The sequence below is a fragment of the Toxorhynchites rutilus genome, chromosome 3 (assembly GCF_029784135.1).
Source record: "Toxorhynchites rutilus septentrionalis strain SRP chromosome 3, ASM2978413v1, whole genome shotgun sequence".
Taxonomy (NCBI): Eukaryota; Metazoa; Arthropoda; class Insecta; order Diptera; family Culicidae; genus Toxorhynchites; species Toxorhynchites rutilus.
Window position 1 is genome coordinate 213,432,752 of NC_073746.1, and position 18,641 is coordinate 213,451,392.

The window sequence follows — 18,641 nt, forward strand, 5'->3', positions numbered from 1 at the left end:
TCACAAATCAGCACATCGAAATCGAACTCGAATTTCCCATCACTGCTCGCTAAGAAATTTGTGTATGACATTTGCATTGCAATAATTTATCAACGTGTACCGAAAATTTGTCTTTTCCATTAATGTATCGGCTCCAATACATTTCAAATAGAAAAATATAATGAAATTTTTCTTCAGTGTGCAATTTTTAACCATGTCGATTTAGAGTGTACCACTACAAATGTCATTCCTTCGCACAGAAATGATATTGTTTTGTTTACTTGTGTACAGAGATTGATTCCGAATGAAAATTGTGGAACTTGTGCAAATATAAGATCTGCAAAAGTGTAATGAGTTGAAATCTTTTTGCATAATCAACATTTGGAAAAGACATTGTGTGAATAGTGATGTACGTTGTGTGAAGAAACTGGTATCAGAAATATGTATTCGCCAAAATTAACATTATTGATTTTTTCGATGATCGTGCTTAAAATGGCGTGAATAATCAATCACTTCAGATATTTCATACTTTTGGAATGTAATTGCTATTACGGCTACGCAATCAATTCAATTGATTTATGCTTGTGACTCAACTCGATTAGTTTTCCAATTGAAATGATCGAAACCATGAGCTGATATGTTTTTCTCAGTGCAAACAATGTATAATGTCCGTATATGCGAATTGGTTTTTCGAGACAGAATTTACTGTGAACTGTTCAATACATTGGATCCTCAATCTACAATAAACTGCATGCTTATTTTATTGTCTGAATGATAAATAATAAGCTTATACACGTACAAACTATGAATCTATCGGAATCAAATAAGAAATAAACCTGTTTCATTGAATTATTTTCGTATCTAAAAATCGACTTATGTTTTTAAAAGTAGCGTTTCAATATATTGTTTTAGTTCCTGTGGATACTCCAGTTATAGGCAAATTATTTTCAATTGAAATTACATTTCTTTTTTTAGTCAACAGACTAAATATAATAGCTACTAGTTCATAATATTTCTTTGTTTTCAATAACGATATTGAAGGTCATAAATGTTTATAATGTTAATTGTTGAATAGATGTTGAATAATAATGTCGTTTTCGCACAAAAACACAATGCTAATACACTAGATAAAAAAAATAATGGAACAGAGTGCGAAATCGAAAATTTTCAGTTATTTTTAATATGCTGTCACTTTGTGAAAAATCAACGCACAGACATATTTTCCATATTTTTATTATTGGTGTGTGTAGATGTAGTGGGCAACAATGTCGGAAAGAAATAAAAAACAGGAAGTGGGTTATATCTATGGTACAACCGCAATGGTGACGTAGGACTATCGTTGATTTAGTGATCATTTGTTTGAAGTTGAATCTGAATTCATTCTGAATGAATGAATACATGAATATTTGGGGGACTTCGAAACGAGAGCGTTACGTTCGAGGTACAAGGTTTTATGCATCCAATATTGGATACGAAAATATCCTACTGATGGGGAAGAATAATCTTCAGAAGCTTTCCTGCTAATTGCACTTGATTGAAAAATCACAGAACTAAATGTATTTGGTCGCAGTATTATATGGATAGAAAACATTAAAATAAACTCTTTCGCTTGCATGTAATTTCCAATTCCAAGGGGCTGATTATTTTGCAGCAACGACATCTTTACGGACTCTCCTCGATTCTTCTCGAAATCCACCAGTGGTTAATGCTAACTCGATAACCACCTGTTAATAGCACTAGATTGAAAAATATTTGGTCGCTGTGTTATATGGATGAAAATCATTAAAATAAACTCTTTCGCATGAATGTATTTTTCAATTCCCAGGGAACTGACAGATTATTTTTCAGCAGCGATTAGATATTTCCGGAATTTTCTCGTTGCTGAATAGCATCCGAACGAAAAAAAATCCGCGCGTGTATGTGTGGCGGCTGCTCCGATCTCTTCCAGGGAACCGTTTGTGGCATCACTCTCCTCCTGATGGATTCCCTTCTGGGCTAAGGTGCACAAACAGGCTCTTGGTAACACCGTTCATCCGCGCTTTCATGATAAACGAAGAGCTTCACCACAACAGCGATAACATGCTCCAATCGCTGTTCAATTATAACTGAGTGGATTTCTTCTTCTTCTTTTTGGCTTTAAGAGGGTTTAAACTTTTCAGTTCATTAGCCTCTACGCTGAGTGGATTTCCGAGCGCTCGTTTATATACCGATTGGTGATTTCAATAGCCTGTTTTGAAAGCAATTTTAAAACTATTGAAACAAGTTTTTGGGTCAACAAGTAACAAGTATATAACGCGTAGACATTTTATCTTTCGAATGAAGTCTTTATCATAGTATTTCGTTCAGTTGTTTAGGATCTATTAACGCCCAAAATATCGGTCTCCGGCGTAACGCTTTCGTTTTAGAAACTTTGATTTTACACCCCGGTATAGAAATGAAAGAAGTAGTCCTACGTCAAAATAGTTTTTTCGAAAATGTCCAAGCTTGTCCACGGTGAGTGGGGAGGGGGTATAGGTAATGTCCACGTGGACACATTAAATTTTTTTTTCAAAAATACATTCACATCTATAATTAAAAACAAATTCTTTGCTCTACATTTCCGAAAAATTTCGAAGTTTACCCTGAGTAATCCCTATGTTTATCAATGAAAAGGTTGGGATGCACGGTCGAAAATCCATATTTTTCTCATATCGTTAAACTTCATCGCTGAATTGTGTATTCTGAAAATAACGAAAATGAACTGAAAGTGATCTTGATTGACACATATGATAGAAGATACTGGATGGGAAAAAGAAAAACGGAGCGAGTTGCTGAACATAAGTTGTATCGGGAGATGATTTATACTGAAAAATAATGATAAATAATGTTAGTTAGCAAGTATTTAAGCATTGGAAATGTAAGACATTGTTTTCTTAGTTACGGGTGGTGGGGTTTGTAGCAGCGATGCTCTTCTTTATTGAAATGTGGAATTTTATGAATACGCTTCTATTGGTGAAGTGAGTTTGTATCGTCATTGATGACAATCAGATTGAGATGTCGCTCAAGAATAATCCCAGGTACACCACATGTGAATTAACATATCTGTTATCATGAAATCATAAGCATCTACAATGTATGGGTTGTTTGACCAAAACATACTTAATGGATCGCATCTGCGTGTTATAAACGCAATGAAAACACGTCGTTTTACTAAAAAAAATCTAGTGATCGGTGAAAGATCAAACCGTTTACAACAATGTTGAAAAAAAATTTGGGGCGAGCAAAATGCTCTGTACCTGGCTGGAAAGAAAATCTTCTTCTTCTTCTTTGTTTTTAAGAGGCTTTAAACTTTGTAGTTCATTCGCCTCTATAGTGAGAGAAAATCTTCATTATGAGCTTCTACCAAGTCGATAAATTCAACTAGAGGCGAATGAACTGCGAAGTTTAAGGCCAGTCAAAGTCAAAAAGAAAAAGAAGATAAATTCAAACAAATACTGCTCGCAATTGAATTAGTTAAAGTCAGCGATTCAGAACAATTATCCACGATCAGCCAATATGATAGGCCTCGTGTTCCACCTGCACAATTCCAAACTTCATGTCTTTTTGATAATTCTAACTGTTTGAAAAAAATAAAACACCTTGTCCAGTTTTTCGGCAAGATAACAAAAATGTCTGAAATCGTACTTTTCCTGTCCACGTGGTATGTGGCCAGTCCCTTACGCAATTTTTTTTATAACGATTTTATTTTTTTTTGCGCGCGCGCATCAGTTGCGTTAAAAAAGAATTTAGTGTATATCCCCTTTGTATGTGTTGATTTTGACAGCATGTCAAAAATAACTTAAAATTTTCGACTTCTCACTTTGTTCCTTTATGTTTTGCCGAATGCATTTCTTCTACATGAAATATCAGTGAAGGGTTCTCAGTGAATTAATCTCGGGCATAGCTTATTACTTTTTCTTGAATTTCATTCAGGAAATAACTAACTCTAATACGTAATATATGAATTCACCACCGAAGAAATCGTTAATATTTAGATGTCACGAAAAAAAATTGATTTGACAAATTTCTTCGGAACATCCGTGGTGTATTTTGTCGTAGGGCTTGATTACGAACGTCACTTCACGGTGAAAACGGAATAAAATGCATACAAATTGCATACAATTTATTTCGTTTTCACAGTGAAGTGACGTTCGTGATCAGGTCCGTAATCAAGCATTTTGACGTGAGCGCCAGGACGAAGAATTTTCAGTACAGATTCTTTCTTAATCTTGGGGTCCAGGTTGCGTTACTTAATGTGACATAGGGGGGAGGGGGCCGTGATCGTTACGTAACAAAATTCTATTTTTATCTATATAAATAAAAATGGATCGCTAAAATGTGTTGCCGAGCGCGAAACCCGAGGAAGAAGTGTTCCGATTTGGGCCATCTTTATTTTGTTGTATTCGTCTCTGTCTGTAGATCAGTGATATGAAGAGAAAAATCGGAGAATTTTCGGAAAAATCTGAAGGAAATGGGAAAATTTGAAAAATTTAATTCTCACAATGACATCGTTGTTAGTCCAATTGGATAATTCGATTTCGCGTTTGCGGAATTAAGCTTTGTGTTTCGTTAGTGTGAAGCGAAATTGGCAATGAATTCTCAGGTGGAATAACGCGCTTTGAAAATTAAAATTAAGAACGAAAATTGACTTTTCTGTTATCAACATGTATTCCATGTAACGGAGAAGCATATTGTTTATATTTCTGTAGAAGATTAATCAATGAAGAATTTTGCGATTGAACCCAAAAACGTTCGTTTAGAAAATATTCATATCAAGAAATTAATTTTGGGCGGGACAAAGCTGTTGTTGTGAAGCTAACTTCGTTCATCATGAAGGCGCTGATGAACGGTGTCACCAAGAGCCTGTTTGTGCACCTCAGGCCAGAAGGGAATTCATCAGGAGGAGAGTGATGCCACTGAGAAGACGACCAAGAAAGTAACAGCATCGAAAATTGGTTCTTCTTGAGGCATCGGAGCAGCCGCCACACACATACACGCGCGCAAATCTTTTCGTTTGGTGGTTACCGAGCATCGAGAAGAATCCGGAAAGATGTTATCGTTGCTGAAAAATAATTTGCCAGTTCCACTTGGAATTGGAAATTACATTCAAGCGAAAGAGTTTTTTTTAATGTTTTCTATTCATATAATACTGCGATCAAATGCATTTCGTTTTGTGATTTTTCAATCAAGTGCAATTAACAGGAAAGCTTCTGAAGATTATTCTTCCCCATCAATAGAATATTTTCGTATCCGATATTGGATATATAAAACCTTGAGTCTCCAACGTAACGCTCTTGTTTTCGAAGTCCCCCAAATATTCATTCATTCATTCAGAATGTATTTAGATTCAACTTAAAACAAATCGTCACTAAATCAACGATAGTCCTACGTCAACCTTGAGGTTATACCACAGGTATAACACACTTCCTGTTTTTTTAAATAAATTGAAAAGGCACAGCTCAAAGCGAAAAAAAGCGGTTAAATCAGTCCAGGAAATATCTGGAAGCTCGAACTATTGAAAATGCTGGATTCGCTCGCTCTCACTGGAATCCGTTATTAAACATAAACTAGAGAGATTCAACTATAACAGAAATCCTATTTTACAGTTTTTTGAACTAAGTTTTGCTATTGATTGTTGAATTGAGAAAAACAAACAGAAATACCTGAATTCACTCAGATTAATTCGGACACCAGAACACGTTATCTTACTTTCTTGAGTAATATATGCCAAAAAATACATCAAAACTGGAGGAGATTAAGAAAAGCATCTGAAGATATCTACGTAGATGTTGAAGATGTAGAAATAGAAGCTACTGAGCTGAGCGAGAACAAAACAATAGCTTTTAGGACCACCAGATGAACAATAAAATGGTTGAACGACCAAAGTTTGAATAAAAAATAGAAAATTAAATAAAAACATACCCGATTAATTGGTACAAGTACGCTGAGAATGTACAAAAGTCAACTGCGGGAATTTTCCGCTCGTACAAACCCCAGTCCAAACGAAGCTGCGTCGGTATTTTCATGCGCGGATTACACATATGTGCCACATGACTCACTGCACTGTCATCCCGAATGTTATTAATGTTTCTAACCTATCCGGCTTTGGAGCCGGTACATCCCGCGTTTTATTTAGCAAATTATGAATAATAAGCTCAGAGCTCATAGTCGCTTTCGTAATGTTAGTTGGACTGGAGCAAGGTGATGTGCTCTTAATCTTACTTATCAACATTGTACTAGAAGGTGCAGTACAAAGAGCAGACGTGCAAAAAACGGTACAATCATCACAAAATCCCACATGCTTCATGGTTATGCGGATGTCATCGATATCATTGGGATCGACTGTAAGGTTGTAGAAGAGGCATTTAGGCCTATCAAGAGAAATGCGGCGAGGTTGGGACTCATCATCAAATCTACAACAGCGAAGTACGTGATAGCTGGTAGAGAGCGTGGAAGTCCCAATGGTGTTGGTGCTGAGGTGAATTTGGATGGGAAACGATTCGAAATGGTTGAGGAATTCATATATTTTGATCAGTGCCACAAATTATCAAAATTTATTCACGAATGAAGGAATTAGTTTTTTTCCAGTGTCGGATGAATTCTCTTCTGTTGACGCTCAACACCATATCTGTTATAATGGGTATAACACAAGAGGCGAGACGCGTGAATTTTGTCTGGTATATTGAACGAAAACAGCATGAACGAATTTCGCAAAGCTTGCATTCAGGCACTTTCATTACTGTCAATAATGTCAGGTGATCATCACGAACGTTAAGTTGATCTTCATCGATTGCAGTGATTTTTATTGAAATCGTGTTTGATTTTCAAATTTAGAGAAAAAGAAAGAACCACGAATCCGGCAACATTAGTTTTCGTTGATCGTTGACCGTTGTGCGGTGTTGAGCGACTGAGTGAGGTTTAGCGTTGAACGGCATCCGCGTTCCGTTCCTTTTTTATACTGTATTATAGTGACTTTCAATACTTTTTGGCTGATTCATCACTTTACTCCCATTTTTGGAAGAATGTTGAGAGTGAGAATGGAACTCGTTACCTCTAGCGTGAGATGTACAGTCCGTTTCCGTTTCCGCTTTCTATGCTCTTTTACTACCGCCATTTCGATTTTTTTTTTTCAATGAACCAGAAGCCATCATCTTTTCCAAAATGGCATCGGAATACGATATTCGACTTCTGCTGTTGAAGCCCTTTCATCTAATACCCATATCGTAGGGGTTTTATATCATTGCTGATCATTTCGAGCCAGTATCATTAAACCAAAAATCAAAACAATATTATGTTCGTTTTCCGCTCGTTTGTTAGTCAAAAGACGAATTTCAGCTGCTAGCAGGAATGCTAGAGGCTAAGTAGCCAGCCCGGTTGTCCTCTACGGACATGAAGCATGGACGCTGAAGGAAGCTGATCAACGAGCGCTAGATGTTTTTGAGCGTGAAGCGCTGCGTTCAATTCTCGACACTGGACTGGAAGATGGAATGTGGCGCAGACGCCTGGATCGCGAGCTGTATCAAGTATATAAATATGCTGATATTGAGAAGGCAATACAACGTGGCAGGTTACGATGGGCTGGACATGTAACCAGAGTGTCGGATGAAAAAGTCGCCAAAATAATTTTCAGCAGTGAGCCAGGAATAGGACGTAGACTCCGTGGTAAACCCCAAACCCGGTGGTAATGTGCTGTGGAGAAAGATGCACGGGCCGTCGGTGTTTGTGGTGACCGGAGAACGACTCCCCAGGACCGAGTAGGACTCGGCGCAGGTCTGGTAAATGGACTTTTACCCAATGACGTAGTGCATAGGGGGCCTGGTGTCACCCTCAGAGACACCAGGGTCCTGCTACCGCTTGTCTTTTTCTATGTACTGAGATGATTCAATTTATTTATTTATTTATTACCAACAGGCTAGAAACCCCAATGGTAGTCTTAGTATCTAAATTGACTTTACATAAATACTGCATTAAATTACAAAATTACATTAAAAATTTGCATTGCCTAGTAAGTTGTCCAAAGTCAAGGTCTAAAAAACATTAAAAATTTACGCTTAATACAAATACGGGACAGGTTAAAGTCAAACATAGAGACTACACGGTTGAAAATGCGCAGCAGACCTGTGACAGCACCATAAGCACCGTAGTTAGTTCGCCGGGTGGGAAACCAGAGAAGTGCAGCATTCCGAAGCTGTCTTGGCCGAGCCAGAAGATTGATCCTTTGGAGAATGGCAGGACAGTCGATTCGTGAGGTTAAAACGTCAGATATCACCATGGCTCGGGCAGTGTTCCGACGCACTTCCAGAGTGTCTAAATTGATTAGCTGACAACGGCTTTCATAGCTGGGAAGGCTATACGGAACTCGCCACGGCAGTAGACGCAAAGCGAAACGGATAAACCGTCGTTGCACGTTTTCAATGCGGTAATGCTAACATCAAAGTTATCTTCTTCTTCTTAAATGGCACCAACGTTCCTAGAGGAACTTCGCCGTCTCAACGTAATATTACTTGCGTCATTTTTACTAGTACTTAGTTGAGATTTCTATGCCAAATAACACGCCTTGAATGCATTCTGAGTGGCAAGCTCTAGAATACGCGTGACCACAGTGCAAGTCGAAGGAAAGTTCTTTTACGAAAAATTCCCCCGACCAGAACGGGAATCGAACCCGAACCCCCGGCATGTTAGGTTTTGACGCTAACCACTCGGCCACGGGAGCACGAGTTATCAGTGGGGTTCAAAAACTATAAATGTGCCTACATCTCAGCTGATCCAGATGTCAGTAGGGTTCAAAACCAAACAAACCGCTTACGTCTCAACTGTTTTGGTGTTCGAGATTTTGGCATCAAAAACATGGCTACCTATGAGACGGCTGGGTGACATCCACGCTATGACAAGTATATTATATTGTTTCGAAAATTTCCAAGATTTGGAATGAACGTCGCTCATCAAAGATTGGTGGTATTGTGTGGCGGTTTTAATTTAATTAAGTGCCCATCAGTATCCTTTGACATCGCTTCGACCATGAGGATAACCAGAAGAGTTCAGATTTTGTAGATTGCTTCGCGAACCCTCACTCAGTGAAAGAATTTCTTCATCGTCTTTTGTCAGTGCTACCGAATGTTTAGACTAATCTCATTCATTCTTGCATTTCTATAATGTTTGTTTCTTGTCGTTTATAATTTCGTAGTCCTACGGCGTGCGGTCGTGTCTTGGACACCACTCTTCTTTATTCATTTGCGGCCCGCGGTACCTCGAATAAAACGTGTTTGTGGCCCCTCCGGAAAAATAGTTGAGTACAACTGTTCTAGACTGTCTTCTGGAATAGTGGATTTTTTTGAGATTTTGTCTATAATTAGTTAAGAAACAGCAAGTAAGTGAGTGAGTAACTTATAGGAAATTGTCAGGACTTGATGCATAACACTGAAAAAAAAACGTTTTTTAGAACTGAAAAAATTATCGTTTCAAATACGGCTGAAGCGTTTTTTAAGAAAGTCAATATATTTTTCAACAATTTGTTCATCATCGCAAAATTCGCATATCTGAGGACATTAGTTTTTCTAACAAAAAATAGTTTTATATCATGATTAAAAGCAACGAGTTTTTTCTAGTGTAGAACAATCCGATGGAATCAAATACCTGGTGTGTTCTGGTGCTGATTTGATAGGAAATCTAACATTTGTGGAGTTTAATTACTATTTTCAATACATTTTGTTAGTTCTAAAATATTATCCAACTGAGGATTATTCTAGTAAAATTTCCTCAATTTTACTAGGATGTTAGTATGGATTTGATAGACATTAAAATATGAAACTATGACGAATCGTTCAGTTTTTTTAAGTATCTGAAATATTTTATTTACATAAGTGTTTAAATATATTCGATAAGCATAAGTCTATGAGCTCTACATTGTACCTTGAGTAATATGAAAGTATATGTGTGTGAGAGCGTTTCCAGAGGTCGTCCAGGGCGCACACGTCAAACAACATCAACTTGATTGTCATCCTTCGAAAACGAATATTTCCCTGAATGCTATCATGTTGACTATGGTTCTTTAGAAAGCTCAAAAGCTCACAGTCTCTTTTAAACTTTACATCTTGCTCCACATATTTTTTTTGATAATTCTAAGAATCGATCCCCAAAATGAAACGTCATGCGCTTCCAGGAAATTTTCGTACATATGAGAGCCGAAACCGAAGCACACAGGATTTAACCGAACATTGACAGAATCTCAGGACACATCTCAAGCTATCGCTGCATTGCGCATGCCCCGGATCACGTTCTACTTCGTCACTGCTCGTATCCTTCGTAGTTGGAAAGCGCGTGGATGAGGTAGTACTTTTCAGCCCTGGCAGATGCGCATTTGCAGAACGATTTCCGATTTGGAATTCGATCGGTTGCTGTGTAAAGTGGTGGACGAAAGTTGAAAATTCGTTGTACTTTTCTAGAAATTGTGGCGCTAGGACGACCTCTTCTACTATATCCTGACCCAATAAGCGTACACTCACCCAAACTACAGGTTCTATCCAAAGAAAATTGGTAACAATCGTTTATATTTTCGTTATACATTTTGATATAGATGAACTTTCTCCGTCCATAATTGATAGTCACAGTGAGTGGATATTTTCCTCGCACCCGAATTGAACTTCAATCAATACATGAAGAAGTTATATCAATCTGATTAAGATTTTCTTTTTCTTTCTTGAATACTGTTGCAGACAAGGGATTAAATGGTAAAAAACAGCAGTGAGTGACTTATTGAAATTTATTTGAAAATCTCTGTGAAAAGTGAGAGAGAATAGTGAAAAGTGTGAGAAGAAAAAATTGCCATAGAAGAAAACTGCGTTTGTTCTCATGTTACGAGATAAAGTTTTTCTTAAACAAAGAGATTAGAAGAAAATCCACTGGGATTATTACTGCAGTGTGTTAAAGAATTAAACCTTCACAGCTTCAAACGAAGAAAACGCAATCGTTGCAGTGAATAATGTTTTCCGGATTAACGAATCAAGTTAGCTCGTGGATTGGAGCAGCAAAAGGCGAGCCACAGGATGAGGAGGTGCCAACTCCCCCAAATTCTGCAGCAACAGCGATGACTACAGCTCCAGCCACAGTCGGTACCACAGAAGCCCCAGCGGCATCCGCGGCGGCAGATGAAGGTGATAAAAGGTATGTGAGCAATTGATAGTGAGTGCGAAAGATGAATTCTCCGTGCGTGAGTTTGTGACACCGTGCTTTTTGTGCCACATTGTATAAATACTGAATTTTCGACACCCGATAACGACACGACTGCGTGTCCAGACAGTGGGTGAGGGTGCATCTCAAATCACATGATCTCAAATTTTCCTACTTAGGCGACTTTCGTCTGTTGCGTATTAATAATTTAAACGAAATAATTCTCTAAAAAATAGCGCAGTTGCTGCAGTGAACAGTTTGATATCATTATTGTTTCTATTACTCAAACGTTCTATAAAATATAGAATTTAGCAGTACAATAATTTATGAGAATAAAATATGTCCAATTCAACATTTGAAGAAGAAAACAATTCTACAAATCGTTTAATTATCACGAAAACGTATTGACCCCATTAAAAGAGTGTTTACACGGATCGTCATTTTTTAATTATTCCATATAACGTAAACTACAGGCTTTACAACTTTGCTGTCTGTGAAGCTCTTTGATCGGAACGTTTCATCATGGTGAAAATGATGAAATAGGTTAGAAAAATTTCCTCAAGGACATTTGCTAATTCCAATTCATTGAATGTGCTCAAATTAGGTCAGAAGAGTTTATTTTTTTATTCCCGAAAATTGCTCAATGGAATTTAGTAAAAAGGAAGCTGTCTATTCGTCTTGAATGAAAATGAAACACACAATGTTCTAGACAGGCTAAGGCCTGAGAAGAATTGATCACTTACCGATCGTGCCAAAAGTTATGATTTGAAAATAAAGCGAAATTTCTGAACAAGTACGCTTTGTGACGCTACATTCGATTCTGTTCTTTGTTTTTGAGAGGCTTGAAACTTTGCAGTTCATTTTGCTACAGGAAATTTGAGGCAGAAACCACGCGGAAATATTTGTAGAGTTTACGACAAGGATATGCTATAAGGCTATAAGGAATGATTTCGTTTCGGAAATTTCGATGTCAAAAATCGATTTCATTCTTATCGGTCAGTCACTGAAGGAGGCGATGAAAAATTTCTACTAATCGAGCAAGACCTGTATGCAAAACGTCAGGAGATAGTTCATGGACTACGAATAAACTCGACGTTTGCACGTTTGCGCGAAGATTGGAGCGTTTTGAGACGCTCCATGGCATTGTTTATTGGTGGTCATTCGTTAGATTGAATATAAACTTTTTGAAGTCAATAACCACTTCATTCTAAAGATATTTTTTTTGGCTCCCAATCACATTTCTTTTCTGTCGCCGGACTGAGCTGCAATCAAAGTGTCTAGTGCAATCGTCATAGGAGATACACGCTGTGAGTACTTTTTCATTCTCTTGAATTTTTGGTGAAAGGAATAGGTGTTTTCGAACACGAACGCACAATCAAGGCGCCTCGATTCCTCGGTTCAGGACCATAAACAAGTTTTAAAGAGATGAATTTAATGTGTATCCCTGTATAAAAAAATCCATATTAATACTCAACCACTCACACACTGACAAGAAAGCGATCTTTCAAAATATATTTATTCATTCATTGAGAATTAAGGAACGAATGACCTTCGAGTTAAAGTCCCTTAACACGTTCCCGTGGGGCCGTTCTGAAAAAAAGTCAAAAATCTTTTCTAGTTCTTACAAGTTAAGTGAACAGCCTATGATTTGCATCTCAATTCTAGCTGAAGAAATTGCATTATGAAATTCATGTTTTATATGATATACTTTTTTTCGAAATAATTTAAATGTTCAACATTTAATGAACATTTCAAATTATTTTTAAAATTATTAAAACAAACTACCTACATAACCTAACCTTAACCTAAATCATGAAATTACTATACAAATTCAGAACAATCAATCTCGGAATAGGAGCACCTCTCTCCAAATTTTTGAACAAATTTGTGGGCTTTTACTTCCAGGGTATCCAGGCAGGCCCTTTCGTGAACCTCCGTTGTTCTCGCCCAGGGGGCAGATTCAGAATTATCTTCAGAAATTTATTCTGAACGCGTTCCAGACAGGAACCGCATACTCAATTGCAGGGTAAATGATCTGTTTGTAGACAGCCATCTGATTCTTCATACAAAGTTAAGTGTTTCTGCCAATCAATGAATACAACGACCGGAGCAGAATATTGCATTTCGTGACAATTTTATTAACGTGTAATCTGAAAATTAGATGACTGTCTAGAGCAGCGATACTCAACCTGCGGCCCGGCAGGTTATTCTGGTTGGCCTATTTGGAGTGTATGATGTTTGGAGCTCATACACAAAAACCTATAAATTTGGTGAAAGTCCGCGTCCCTCACTCAGTTAAAGCATTCACTCATTGGCTCTTGTCAGTGCTACGTACTGTTTGTACTAAAGAGTTTCATTCTTAATTTTTTATAATTTTTGTACCTCGCAGGTTATAATTTCGTAGTACATTTATTTTTATTTTGCGGCCCGCGACACCATGCCTAACCTGTATTTGTGGTTAGTGAGTCCTAAGTAGACCACCTCTCTGTAACATTCGAGAAGTGAGTCATTGAACCGAATACTTACTGTTCAGTTCCACACCGACCGAACTGAAGCGACAGCATACTGTGAATAGAAATCGCTACTGGTCAATGACAACCGAATATTTTTGGGCCGAATTGGATGATATGGACTTGAACAATGTGGTTTTAACAGGACGATGCCACAAGCCACTCAGCGATTTTAACAATCGGTTTATTGAAAATCAAGTTTGGTGAGCGTGTTATCTCACGAAATGGCCCAGTCAATTGGCCGCCTCGGTCGTGTGATTTGACGCCGTTAGACTATTTCCTGTGGGGCTACAACAAGTTTTTAGTCTATGCCAACAAGCCAGCGATGATTGATGAACTTCGTACGAATATCGAACGTGATACTGCAGCAGTATCGGCCGATTTATGCTTGAGAACCGTCGAAAATTGGGTTCAGCGTCTGGACTTCTGCAAACGTGCCCGTGGTGGCCATGCAAAAGAAATCGAGTTCCATACATAATGGCATCAAATGCACTTTCACATGAATACAGAATTTCATTGATATCCAAAACCGTTTTTGTTTTATTTATAAAAATATAGGAGGTTGTGTCCAAGATACGACCGCATTGTTGACGTAGAACTATGCTGTTATTTTATATAAGTCGCTTGTTTATACCTTCGGATATTCTATAATGCTGTGAAATTTTAGAAACAACTTCTTAGTAGAATAATCTCTGAAATGGTTTTTTCATTGTAGAATCAGTTGACGATAATTGATTGATGATTCATTCTTGCCCTCGCAAAACAATACACTAACTGATCGTATGTCGCAATTTATTTCATGTCAATGCATTGAAAATTTACTACGAACGCTATTCCGGTGGCCTTTTTCGAAATTGGCATAGATTCGGATACAGTCGATTCTATACATGTTGCACCAGCACCATTATTCCACATCTCATAACTAAATCAATATATCTATGGCACCGCATGGAAACAACAACAATGACAACACTTGCAAGTATCAAATATCATGCTACATGTTATTTAGTATTGCCTCAAAGGAAACGCACCTCTAGGCATCGTTCGTACAACGTAAACCAAGCGCTAAACAAGCGTTCGCCATAGCATGCATACAGAGCCATACATTGGTGGCTTGAAACTGCTAGGAATATAAACACTTCTAATCATTTTGCGCTATTCTCAAAAGAAACGCTTCTGTTAATATTACTGGCCTCGAAAAGAGTTGCATTACTTTCTCATGCCCGAGAGAAACGCAGCTGTCACCCTTAGTGGAGGAAGTTTTGCTACTGGCAAGCGAAACCTAATCACATACAAAATTCCAGAACATTTACTTTCTTGGTGACTAAACAAGCGAAATAAACTCTTCTTGTTAATAACAACCTCGAAAACAGTAGCAATGCTTCATTATGATCAATATTAGCGCAAATGCAATCCTAGTTGAAGGCAGTTTTGCGACTGGCACGTGAATTCAAATAACTTATAACATTCCAATAAGACATTCAAGATGCTTGGTATTCCCTAAATAATTTTTGGTGCACAACCTTAACGTCTGCTTCGCCATGATGTCAGTTTAATGCATTGATGCATTCTTGAAGGCACCAACGAAACCATTATGATAACGGAAAACAAACCATGTTAACTGCTTGGAAAAAGACTGAATTATGTCACACAGCTTGTACGCTGCTGTAGCACCCATCGATGCGAATTCGCTGATGAGTTTGTCAAGAGCGACCGCCTCCACCACCAACGGGGACAGCTTGATTTTGGTTGCTGCCTGGGTAACGGCGTTTACATTTTCGACCGACGCGCCGAAATCGCCTACTTCGCTGTTGTTCGATGCGGTGTCACACTCGCGAAGGCTCAGTTCAGTGCGAGCGCTTTTCACTGCACCAACATTGCGTGCATTATTGGATGAAGCTTCGTTTTTTGCAAGGCTCGAGCCAGCCTTCCTCTTCTTCTTGCTCATCACGCACTATGCGAAGCGTCCAATTTATAACGCGGAAAGAAAAACACACGATACGAATAACGCGAAAAACGAACAGAAAAACCAAACGACGACGAAAGTTTGCCTCAGCGAGATCCACTGTTTATACTCTAGGCAAGTATTCCCCTTCATTCTTCTACTTTTCCTTTGTTCATGGAGACATTAAATTCTACGATTTCCCCTCCGTTGGTCGTCGATAAGTTGTTCGTTATTGACAGCTCTGTTCGGGAAAGCACACAAATGGACAGAACAAATGTATGGGAAAATGGAAACGCTTAATGTTCTCATGAATTTTAACCATTTACAATCCAGGGGATTCTAATGTATAACATAATAAACAAATCTTACGGAATTTCCGATTCGTTTAGTATGTAAATCGCCAAAATCAGTTTGCGGTAAAAAAAAGTTATTAACGTTAACTTTATTTCGTAAAAACGTTTTCTGATTTGGCACCCTTAATGAAAGACGTAGTTGTACGCCAAAAAAAACTTGTAGCTCTCTTATTGAAAAACTTTTCCCTAACACAGCCATCAAAACCAAGGTGTCTGGGGAAATTGGCATTGTCTTTGCAAAAGTATGATTAATTTGAAGAAAGACACTTCGCTGATCGGACGTCAGGGTGCCTCCACTATCTTCTCCAGCGTGATGTCCTGCGTCTCGTTGATTTTTGACAGCATGTATGGGATATAGGTCAAAATTTTTGACAAATCACTGGTTACCAGACTGGAAAAAAAAGCTTTCACGCTCGCTTATCTTCAGTGTTATCCTCGACACCTAAAGCGATCTCCCTACGTTTCTACGTAATTACGATACTACTTTGCGATCGTTTCTGAATGTCGTAAACTTCTACTGGAAGTTCTCACCAGAAATGCACCAGTTAGCCACCCTCTGGATAACTTTTTGAACAAGGGCGCAGAAAACACATGGAACCAGGAATGTCAGCGTACATTTCGGACATCAAGCGAGTTCTACAATGAAATGTGCTCCTCGCCCATTACAATCCGGAACATGAGATTATTGCTGCCGGTGACGCACCAAAAACTACAATCAAATTGAGAAGGAAGCTTCTGGGTTGGTTTCCACCTGTACCATATTAAATCGCATGTTTTAGGGTCGTCGTTTCACGCTGCCGACAGACTATCAACTGTCTCCAGCGTTGGTAACTCAACTTCTGGGCTAGGATTTCGAAATCAAGTTCATGTCAACGCGAAATTTCGGATAACCAGATGTCTTATCATATATCGTCAGTAATCTCGAAAAACAAGACGAGAAAGCCGTAATCGCAATGGTTCGCACTGTGGCTGATTCCAGTTTAGGTTTGCAGGATATTCTTCAGAATTTTCCGATCACTTCGAGATGGTGCGAGGAATATTATCGAGGTATGATATTACCTTCTGTAATTCGGATTTTTTAAGAACGGTTGGCCAAAAAAAGCGGAGCTTTTTCAGAGAACGAGGTGGAGGCGTTCTTTAGTTGTCGAACTCTACTCACTGGTTGGTAACTATATGAGGATGATGGCAAATTGTTCAATGCATCGTTGTTTTGGATCTCGCATCTATAACCACGTGCACCATGCATCGTATATGTCGTATATGTTTAAACTGCGAAGATGCTGCAAAATCCCAACCACAAGCTTATCCACAGCCCTGTCCGACTGCTAGTGCTTCATGGCAACATCTACACATGGATTTTGCTGGTCCTTTGGATGAATACTATTTTCCGATCGTTGTGGACTCCCATACGAAATGGCCAGAAATTCTGCAGGTGAGATCTCCGACAAGTTCAATCTAGAGCTCGGCGATTATTCTCTTGACAAAAATTGTGTTCACCATAATTGTTACATATGAAGGAGCGCACATTTTCATGTTGTCAATAATGTTAGATGAAATAAAAAATCTAACTTTCTTATCTTTATAGATAGATGTTTGCCTAGTTCGACAATGTTGTAGCATATCTTATATTTAGCAACTTCGAAGAACAAAGCTTTTTTCAATCTTTTAATAGAGCTGATTTAGCGCTTTTGTTCTAAATTACATTAGGGTCACCATGAAAGAAAAAAACGGGTTTTTGCTCTAATTTTTATATTTCACATTCTAAATGTAAACTGTCTTCGGACGACTTTTAGAGCTTACCAAAACAAATATTTTGCGATGCAGAACTTGTCAATACTTGAATCCTACTCAAAGTTATTGATTTGTTTTCCTCAAAAATACGCTCTTTTTATTTGTTTGTCGTTCTTCCTGGGGCAAACATAAAAAATGTTTCTTGATGGAATTTGAAAAGACATATTTGACTCTACATAATGTGAAAGTTCCAGAAATATGTTATTTTTTGTATTTGATCAAACTAAATTTGAAAACATGAGTTTTTTGGGTAAAAAACATAAATAACTTTAAGGGGGATCAAGATAAGTTTTGCATTTCAAAATGTTCGTCTTGATAAGTTCTAAAAGTCGTTCGAAAAAAGTTTTAAAAAGTTAGATTGAAAACCGTTTTTTTTCATGGTCACCCTAATGTAACTCTGGATCGCTTATATTAAATGATAGCAAACATAAGAGTAACTGGGGCTACAACATTGACTGCGGTTACAACTTATCTATAAAGATATAAAAGTTAGATGTTTGATTTCACTCAACATTTTAGTCATCCTATTTTTGATAACATGAAAATGAGTGCTCCATCATATGTAACAACTTTATCGAAGACAGTTTCTATCTAGAGAATAACGATCTTCGACAAAGTTTTTTTTAATGATTTCTATCAACAGAGATAAGCGCAAGAAAACAATCCACGCCCATTTGAAATCAAAGTGTTCCAATATTAACAGTTTTAATACTTTCCACCTTGTCCACCTTGTTGTCCAAAATCGCCCATAAATTCTTAATAGAATTCAAGTCGGGGCTTTTGGGTGGCCATTTCATCGAAAGAATGCTGCTTCGCAGTATGGTTCGGGTTCTTATCTTGGAAGGTGTAGTCCCGATTTCGGCATGGATTCTTCAAAGT

At 37.9% G+C, this 18,641-nt stretch overlaps 1 protein-coding gene across 13 annotated transcripts in view; it reads left to right on the forward strand.

The window, feature by feature from the left end:
• The first annotated feature begins 208 nt into the window (after positions 1–208).
• Positions 209–18,641, forward strand: part of LOC129780030 (synapse-associated protein of 47 kDa) — a 57,371-nt gene continuing 38,938 nt past the window's right edge. For 4 of the 13 annotated variants that reach the window (XM_055787895.1, XM_055787893.1, XM_055787894.1 and 1 more), the window contains exons 1-2: positions 10,333–10,530; positions 10,710–11,157. In XM_055787895.1, the coding sequence (XP_055643870.1) occupies positions 10,976–11,157 (182 nt within the window). In that variant the 5' untranslated portion in view covers positions 10,333–10,530; positions 10,710–10,975. Of the gene's footprint in view, positions 423–10,329; positions 10,531–10,709; positions 11,158–18,641 lie in introns of those variants that run through there. The other 9 variants (XM_055787883.1, XM_055787889.1, XM_055787887.1 and 6 more) reach the window with 8 other exon arrangements.